This window comes from Sitophilus oryzae, unplaced genomic scaffold, assembly GCF_002938485.1.
Source record: "Sitophilus oryzae breed Bouriz unplaced genomic scaffold, Soryzae_2.0 scaffold_1645_pilon_pilon, whole genome shotgun sequence".
Classification (NCBI taxonomy): domain Eukaryota; kingdom Metazoa; phylum Arthropoda; class Insecta; order Coleoptera; family Curculionidae; genus Sitophilus; species Sitophilus oryzae.
Window position 1 is genome coordinate 3,390 of NW_022146331.1, and position 9,640 is coordinate 13,029.

A 9,640-nucleotide genomic window follows, 5' to 3' on the forward strand; every position below is an offset into this window, starting at 1 on the left:
CCCTTAACAATCGTTATTAAAACTGATCCGTTTAATATAAATGCAAATTAGGAAAATCGTTCGCAAAACGATATGGAATCGAATCCTTGGCTAGGACTATCCAATCTGATTGGACTCTGGCACTTACAACGTTGCACTTCTTCTGCATTAAAGTTACAAATTAAACAGACTTTTTATACTAACCATTTAGATTGGGATTTATAATTTTATGCGGAATCTGAAGACACTACTTTTTTCTGAATATGTATATTTATATGTTCTAAATCTTGTCAAATAAGCTATTATTAGTGAAAATATGAATAAGTTTGTAAAAATCTGAAACTTTTTGGGCTAAGGAATGTTTGCCCGCGTTTTTTTTATTATCATAAAATATGACAAAATTCAAACAAGTTCCAAAATGTGGATAGCGGTTAATTCTACTTTTTAAATGAACTTCCAATCATCACTTCATTTTTTATTCAAAGAAAAATTTTGTAAATTGCATATTTTGGCAGATATTTGCGAAAAAAAAATGTTTTTTGGCCATTTGCGATCATTTTTTCGGCCAAAGCTGGCCGAGCACGGTATTACAATTCTTTGCCCTAAAACTACTCCTGAAAAGGTACACAATCCGCTTGAAAAGTTCCGGCCGACGAATGAAGCCGTGGTTTCAAGTTTTTTTTTTATTTTATATTTTTTTCTGTTATTCTCAGTCAAGTATAATATTTCAAACGGCTATCCGATAGCACACACTTGACAAATTCATTTTTAATTGTTTCTCTTGTACAGTCGACCTTTCGTGCGTCGTCCCTAGGGACCAGGAACACACAGGACATTATTTGTCCCTAGTCGAATTCCACCAGGCTTCCCTCCTCCTCCTCCTCCTAACCTACCCCTGCCATGGTATGTGACCGCGGTCGGATAATAATGCCGAATTCTGTTCCGTTTAATGACGTCACTTTGTCTTTTATTCGCACAACCGGCCCGGATTTATTACCTCGAACACCTCTCCGGTTAAGTTCCGGTGGCCGGAGTTTAATCTTTTACTTTTTGTGACCGCCAGGTGTCCCTAGAAAAAAATCAGTTGTTCTTTTTTGGTGTCTTTGTTTTCGAAGGTTAAAAATGCGTATTTATGTACAGTTCATACCAAATAAACTTTTAGTCACGTGATTAAGCTTGACAGGCACAGTGTTGCCCACTTTTATATATTTTCTTTTAATCAAAATATTTTAGGAAACAATAAATTAATTATAAATATATAAACAGTTATTATTCATATCAAGAAAACTCATCTTCGTAACAGCTCTTAAGGGACATAAAGGGCCATTACTACCGCTTTCCCGTTCAACATATTCTAATAAAGTTGCGATGAGTTTTTACGGCTATTAAAAGATATCTCGTACCACTTCGCACTAAAAGAGGTTCTAAAAAGAACAATGTTCGACTGCAAGGTCTACTAGTAAACATTTTTAAGCTTAAAGTTTCACAACACTATTTATTTAAATTAAAAACTCATAATAAAAACTAAAGAATGAAAACGAATGTCAATGTCAGGAAATAAATAAATAAATGCGGCAACTTGACAATTTTACAGCAAAGCTGCCACCTGAATCCCCAGCGGGAAATTTAAATTCCACTTAGTCAGCACGGCGCCGATTATGTCCATGGTTGGCAACAATGAATTTAAAAATCGCGCCTTCGATGACGTATCTAAAAGTTTATTTGATATGAACCGTAGTAGAGTATCAGTAGACTTGGCTAAAACCCTAAACAAACATAATGAATATAAAATTCAAGCAATGTGAAAGTTATTAAAAAAAAATATCTATTTATACTGTGATGTAAAGATGAGCGAATCGTAATGGTCAATTCATTATGATAAATTGAATAGTGTGAGTCGATTCACTAAACTAAATAAACGTTATTTATGTAGCAGACAATGATTCAATATTGAAAGGTAGTTATTAAAAAGATTAAATAAAGAATTTTGGACATCCATTGTCTTTATGTATTGTAGTTACACAACCTTTCGGTCAGAAGTTTCAGTGTAGTGCTGAGCTTATATACTAGAGCGGAGCATTTACCCTTGAAAATGTTGGGTGCAGTCAACCATGAGATTGTCCACTGAGAATACCCGCATTGGTTTGCTAAAAAAATTATTATTGTTAGAAATGAATACAGCCTGTTTAAATTTGCGCTTTTTTTCAATGGGGTTTCTTGTAGGCAACCCGGGCTTCCGACCATTTTATGTTCTGGTGCTTAAGCCACACATGATCTGCAATACACGATTTCATTGTTTAACCCCTTTGCGTATGTTTTTCATGTTTGTCAAGTCGTCATTTAGAAGATGTTTTGTCTCTCCAATATACGACTCACCACACTCGTAAGGTACCTGGTAGATACACTCTTTCTCTTGCTTTGATAATTCCGGTTTTGTTTCTGTTAGGATACTTTTTAGAATAGTCCCAGATTTAAAAACAGTTTTAATTTTATTCTGCTTAGCTATTCGTCTGATCTTCTTCGATGATCCTTTCACATATGGAATCGTAAGAGAGAGAGAGCGCATTCTCCTCTGATTGGAGCACCAATTAATCCGACTTGCAATTGGATATTATCTTGTCGAGGGACTTTGCTGAGTAACCATTCTGAAGTAAATCAGTAATTAATTAATATTACTTAGTTCAGATTTCACAGATTCTTGGTCACTACATAATATAGTGATTATTCGATGGCATAATATTTTAACTATACTTCTTTTAGTTGCTTTAGAATGATTCTACTAAGAATTTTAAATACTGTCCCGTATGTGTGGGTTTTCTATTAGACAGGAATTCTATAGACAGGAACACCCAGAAACGGTAGACAGAAAAATTTCCAACTGTCTATGAGTTCCATTTCAGATATATAAAAGTATCGTGAACATATCGAAGCCAGATTTGGGGTTTGACGGGAAACGCATAGGTAAACCATCGTTTTGAGCATAAAACTTATCTTTAACTTGAAAATAAGAAATATGACAGCACCTCAAGAGTTCCATCATTTCCCTAAGAGGCAGCCAAGTCCTTTCGGAAAACGTAACGTCATCCCTCAATCTAGCCTCGATGATGCTTAACAATTTTTTAAAGGGATATGTAAAGTCTTTGATCCGAACCCATTCACAATTGGTTTCAGTGAAACAAAGTTTGAATAAATATTTATAATATCGTAGGGGAAAAAGGCCCACGAATGCCGTTTTCATTTCCCTGGAGCTTTAAAAGATCTATTTAAAACATGTAAGTGAAAATGTCAGGTGCTTGATTTTTTGCTTCTCTGTGCAGAAAACAAAATGGAAATGTATAACCTTCTGTTAGGTTGAAAATTTTATTACATTTTGTCAGTTAGCACGTATTTTCCTGTTTCCATCAAAATTAAAACACTATATTATTTTTTTCTCTCGAAAGGGAAATAAGGAAAAATCTCTTCAATACTTTGTTTCAGTTTTAGACACTTAAATAAGCCTAAACAAATTGATACACATTTTTTCATAAAAATGCAAATTTTTCAAAAACGCTATGATTTAAGTAAATTTAATCAAATTTTCCTTTATTTTAATTCGTAGAAACAAAATAATGTAATAGTATACAGAATGTTCCATTTCAGAAATATAACTTAATATTTTTATTTATTTATAACCTTATAAAAGTCATTTAAATTCTAGCTCTAGTTATCATTAACAACCAACGATCATACTAATATCTCGTAAAAATTTAATAATCTATGTCGAGTAGCATAAATAAAACTGCATAATAGGGTGAGTCTTAAATAAGTGCAAATATTTTCAAGGTTGGTAAATCTCAAGAAAAACAAACATATTTCTCTTCAGCATTTTTCAAATAAGTCCTAAATAACAAAAAATATTTATTTTTGAAAATTTTTTTTTTTTTGATTTTTTTTCTGTATTTGCATCCTCAGTGTCGTTGCCATAAAGCAAACCCGTAACTATGGTAATATAATCATTCTAATATCAGAAATTTAAGAAAATTTGCGGTGAACACAGTTCTAAAAGCTTTCTAAAATTTACAGAAAATTTTAAAAAAGATACACGATTTTCATTATCTTCTTTGCGAAAAAACTAATAGACGTGTACCTGTGGTCGAAATAAATCACCCTAAAAAATATTTGCACTTTGTGATGAATTTTACGTGTTTTTGCTCTTGAGTCTTTATGTTGAACAGACTGCCGTCGTATCTGTATCTAACGCCCAATCCTCCTGCAGTTTGCTGTCCACTATAATGGAGAGCTCTGCCATGAATATATTGAATAGGAGAGGTGCTAATATCCGCTGCCTAATGCCTGTGTTTGTTAGGAAGAGATCGCTCAGGTGATCCATGATATGACACTCTTGACTTGTTGTTATGGAGGTTTTTACACACTGTAAGAAATTTGGTGGGTACTCAGAACTTTTTCATAATTGCTCAAAGTGCATCCCTGTTCACAGAGTCAAAGGTTTTTGTTAGATCGATGAATGCAACTTAAAGTTTAGACTGCTGCTCTTTACTTTTTCCTGTAGTTGCCGGATGGAGAATATGGAATCGAAGGTACCGCGGTTGGTACGAAAAACCGTTTGCGATTCTGGGAGATTTTTTTCTATATGTGGGTGCAGGCGGTTTGACATAATTATTGCAAGAATTTTTCCTCCGATAACCAGTAGTGAAATTCCTCGGTAGTTTCTGCAGTCTGATGCACTTCTTTTGTTCTTAAATATATTCACTATATTCGCGTTGCAAAAGTCCTGAGGTACCTACCTCTCCGCTTTCCCACATGACATCAAAGAGAGCCTTAAAATGACCAATAAGTTCTTTACTTTCACACTTATAGATTTCCGCTGAAATCGCGTCACAACCAGCTGATTCGTTGTTTTTAAGCTTTTTTATGGAGTCCTTTATTTCCTGTTCTGTTATTGGAATGTCTAATACATCGAGGTTGTTATACTGAGGTATTATGTTGAGTGCTTCCATATTGGGGTTATTTTCTTGGTTAAGGATATATATGGCTGTAATGCTCTTCCAGCGGTTTCTGATTTGCTCTTCCTCTTTAGAAGTTCGCCATTTGGGCAGCTTACTTTCTTAGTTGGACCGTATACTTTTACAGCCTCGAAGAATTTACGATAGTCGTAATGCGTGGCATACTCCTGAATCTGACTAGCTTTTGCGACCACCACCACTTATCCTTTAGTTGGCGCAGGTTTCTTCGGAGCGTGTTGTTGGCTGCCTTAAAGTTGTCTGCTAGTCTTGGATTGTGTGGATTTGCGGTGACGGCTTGATGTGCTCTATGCTTTTGTTCAAACAAAGCCTGTATATGCGGTTGATTTCGTTAAACCAGTCTGGTTGTTTCTTTTGTTGGATTTTCCCAGTACTGCTTCGCTGGTTTTGTGAATCGAATCTCTTAGTTGTGTCCAGCCATGTTCAGCATCCATGATTGAGACTGAAGTTATCGGTGGAAGTGATACTTTGAAGGCTTCCGGAGGGCGTCGACGGTATCGTTGTTCTCTAGACACCGTATATTCAATCTGGTCATGTAGCTTTGCTTTTGACAGTGTGGATGTTTGGGCTTTAACTGGATTTTCATTTTTGATATTAAAAGTCGGTTCAAGATTCGAGAAACCCCTCCTATCGAAACTCTACAGCTCACAGTCAATCCGTTTGCCAAAATCATTTTTAAACGTCAAGCAGTTTAACCTGTGATAAGGCCAAAACTATTAATTTTCAAATTAGTTGATATTATATTTTAGTGCTAAATATAATATACCAACGATGTAGTAGGCGGTTTTTTTCAAAATATTTGCGTTTATTTCAAAAACAGGTGTTCTTTTAAAAGGACGGTGGACAAATACACAACCTTCTTTAAAAAGCGTTTATTAGAAAAGCAAATGAATATAATAGAACAAAATGTTAAGCTGTATGATAACTCACAAAACAATTTTTAGGATGTAATGCAATTTCACATTTCTGACAGGTGAAATTACATTTTTATGACAAATACCACACCTTGTCTGTTTTTCTTGATAAGTAACTAAATGGTCTAGTCGGTCATATCTCGAATGCTCATGTAAATTAGCAGAATTGCGACTAGGGCCTCTTTCGATGATTAAAGTTTTAAAAATACTGAGAAAGCAACTGACTGCCTGAAATGTAAATGGTCCTTTTTGCCATTACTTTCTCGATAAAGCTGCCACGCGTTATGTAAAGCCATATCTAGACAGTGGCAAATTAGGGGAAAATACCATTTTTTTCCTCTTATTGACGTTCTATATAGACTAATGTTCTGGTCCGCTCTATCAACCCCTCCCATATTCTCGTTATATTTTTTATAGCATGAGGTTGGGGAACATATACATTTTTCTTCTCTTTCTGAGAAAATCGTTTTACAGGTAAAGTTGGCATAACTTTGGTGGCATTTGAAGCAATCGTGACAACACTATTGTCATGCCACTTGCATAAGATTATTTTGTTATCTGAAGTACAAAATTCAAATAAACCTCTATCTTTTTTTTCAAAATGCTAGAATGAGTCAAAATGCACTCTTTGCCTAAACGATTTTCTCTGATAGTTCCAGTTCCCTTCAAACCCATATCTGTCAGTTTTTCCAACAAAGCAAGTGTAGTAAAAAATTGTCAAAATATAAGTGGAACGGAGTATTGGGAAATCTTTCTTGAAGAACATGAGCAAACTGTAGAATTACACTAGCTCCAAGACCTAATTCTTTATATTCATCCGCAATAATTGTTGTCGAACCCTGGTAAGGCTCAAACCATTCAACATAACCAGTTTTCGTAGTACCGGCCCAAAACTTATAACCCCATCTGATGGGCTTTCCTTTGATGAACTGCTTGGTTCCATGGCGTCCAAAATATGGAACCATACTTTCATCTACACTATGATTCTCCTGAAAGGGTGCAAAGTCGATAAATCTTTTATTTAGTGCGTCAATAAGAGGGCGAATCTTAGCAAACTTATCATTAGTATTCAACAAATTATTATTGTCGCAGCAATGTAAATTTTGTATAATATACTTGAACCTATTCCTAGATATGGCTTCACAAACAAGTTGGTTATTTGTATCTTTGGATTTCTCCCAATACATTTCACGCCTAGGATGACCAGAATACCCACTAAGCAAGAGTACCCCTAAAAAACAGCGCATTTCATTGCCAGAAATGTCTCCATTGCGGTTATGAGACGTAGCATATAGATTGCTATAATGCACCAACATAGCGATGATTTCAGAGTCAAAAAATAAAATGAAATGCCTCTAAAGGCGTGTAGGATATTTTTGGTCCATAAATATCATTCCACAAAGAAAAATCTGAATTTATGTCTGTTTGCAACCATTTGTAAATGCGCTTTTTTTTTCGAGCCAGTTTCTTTAGTACGGAAAACGGACAAAGGTAAATCATCTTCACTATCCCAAAGATCGCTCTCTAGTTCCGGAGTTTGAGGTTCCGGAGTTTGAGTACGTTCCTCAAAACTTACTTGTACTTCGGCACGCAGCTGACTTCCAGGTAAGTTGTTCATATTCACGGTCTCTTCATCCCCGGAATCTTCATCTGTGATTTCTTCATTTGCATTCTCAGGAGGCAATATGTAAATATTATTCGGTATTTCTGCATCGAGATTTGCAATTTCCTCCAACAACTCATGGAATTTCAGTGGTCTTTTCCAATACCTAAAAATGTAGTTTTGTTATAGTAGATTTGGCCACTGTCCTTTAAAAAGAACATGCAGATATTTTCAGTTCCAACTGTCGGCACATATTTCACCATAACCAAGCTTTTACATGGGAACGTTTTTTAGATGTTTATTAACAAAAACCAACGTTCTAATTGATGACAAAAATACAGTAACATACATAGGACTTACCTCGAATCATCCATGTCACACACTGAAAAAAGTCGAACTCAATAAAGTGTAATTTTCACACACTAACAAGTGAAAATATAACATGTAGTGGTTAAATTAACGGAATAATATTATCTCTAAACAAATTCATAATGTGCCATCTGCATTCGAGGAGTTAAAGTTGAGTATTACAGAAATCTGTAACTTGGCTTTTAAAAGGACGGTGGCCGCATTCAAGTTGCCGAATCGTGATTACTTAATGGTCATATTTTTATGAAACAACCTGTATAATTTTTTAAAAATCTTAAATATGTAAACAACAAATAAAATATACGTGTTTAAAGGTTTTCCGAAAACCTACCGGTTTTTAAATAAATATTCTAATATTTGAGTGGTGGTTTCAGCCTTCCTTAGAATTCGAGTTTCGAAAATCTCTTCATATCGAACCTCTACACCCTAAAGTCAATCCGTTTTCCAAAAATCAGCTTTTTGTCAAGCGCTTTAAGCAGGATCGTGATTAATCAATGACCAGATTTTTCAAAACACCTTGTATACATTTTTAAAAAATCTTAAAATATGTAAAAAACAAAATAAAATATACGTGTTTACGCGTTTTTTCTGAAACTTTCTTTGAACTTTCTTTTTTTCGAAAAAATATTGTAATAATTGAGGGTGGTTTCACCCACTTATTGAACTGGGAATTTCAAAAAATCCTTCTATCGAACCTCTACACCCTAGAATCAACCTGTATGTCAAAATTGAGCTTATTACATTGAGTGGTTTGAGCAGGATCGTGATTAATCAGTGAGTCAGTCACTTAAGGATTTTATATATTAGTATAGATAGCAATTTTTGATAATTGTTGAACCATCGTCATATCTACTGTGATACTCGTATAAATAAAAGTATCAGATAAAACACAAATTAAAGAAAAAAATGAAATACAGTCTAAATAAGTAACTAAGAATTTAAGGTTAGTAAAAACGATGTAACTAATAATAGTGTGTGTCAAATAACACAATACCCCAATCAACATCGAAAACATAACGTCACATACTGCACACTGTAGGGAGAGAACTCTATGTCGCATGCTGTTTAACCACAAATTGACAGTCCCTTTGGTATAATATGGGTAGTAGCGCACTAATGGAGAGGTTATTATACCGAACGCGCGCGGGAGGGCTCCCCCTCAATTCCCCCCGATTTAATGACCGCGGCCATCTGTAAATTCGGCTAATTTGTCCGAAAAACCATTCGAGTTAATCGCCGTGTGCAGCCGTCTCGCATTTGGATGACGCCCGTCTTCAAGTTTGGCAATTATTCATTTACGGTTAGGCGGACCGAGACGTCGAAGTGCACCAGTCAAAATGGCGGTTTTTCTTTATTGCGGAAACTTCAAAGAATAATGAACCCGCCTAGCGTTGTGTTTTAGCACTTGCAGCTGCAGTATAGAGTGACTAGATTGTTAGGTTTTCGTCTTTAACAGTCACTTTTTATTGCTACATTAATATTGACAAGTCATGAATAGAATTTTTGATACACTATTATTCTTTTATGTTAAGTGTATGCAATGATATACACTGGTGCCACTTTTAAAGTCAATTTTATCTTTACATTAATTTGTATTCTGAAAATAAATTGTGCAAAAGTTGAAGTACCCAACAAATTCCTTACAGTGTGTAAAAGCCCCCATAACAACAACCAGTCAAGAGTGTCACATCATGGATCACTGAGCGATCCCTTCCTGACAAATACAGGCAGGAGTTAGGCAGGGATGCGTCTTA

At 35.1% G+C, this 9,640-nt stretch overlaps 2 protein-coding genes across 2 annotated transcripts; both read right to left on the reverse strand.

Annotated features, from left to right (window-relative positions):
* Nucleotides 1-6,699: 6,699 nt before the first annotated feature.
* Nucleotides 6,700-7,101, reverse strand: LOC115880706 (piggyBac transposable element-derived protein 3-like; the record flags this gene model as incomplete). Its single annotated transcript, XM_030897985.1, has 1 exon — nt 6,700-7,101. A coding segment is annotated over exon 1 (402 nt), but the record flags the coding sequence as incomplete, so codon positions are not given.
* A 187-nt stretch (nt 7,102-7,288) lies between these two features.
* LOC115880705 (piggyBac transposable element-derived protein 3-like) lies at nt 7,289-7,965 on the reverse strand. The gene is made up of 2 exons (XM_030897984.1): nt 7,878-7,965; nt 7,289-7,683 (listed from the first exon to the last, which is right to left on the reverse strand). The coding sequence occupies exons 1-2, from the start codon at nt 7,889-7,891 to the stop codon at nt 7,305-7,307; spliced, it is 393 nt and encodes a 130-aa protein (XP_030753844.1). The 5' UTR covers nt 7,892-7,965; the 3' UTR covers nt 7,289-7,304.
* Between the last annotated feature and the right edge of the window lie 1,675 nt (nt 7,966-9,640).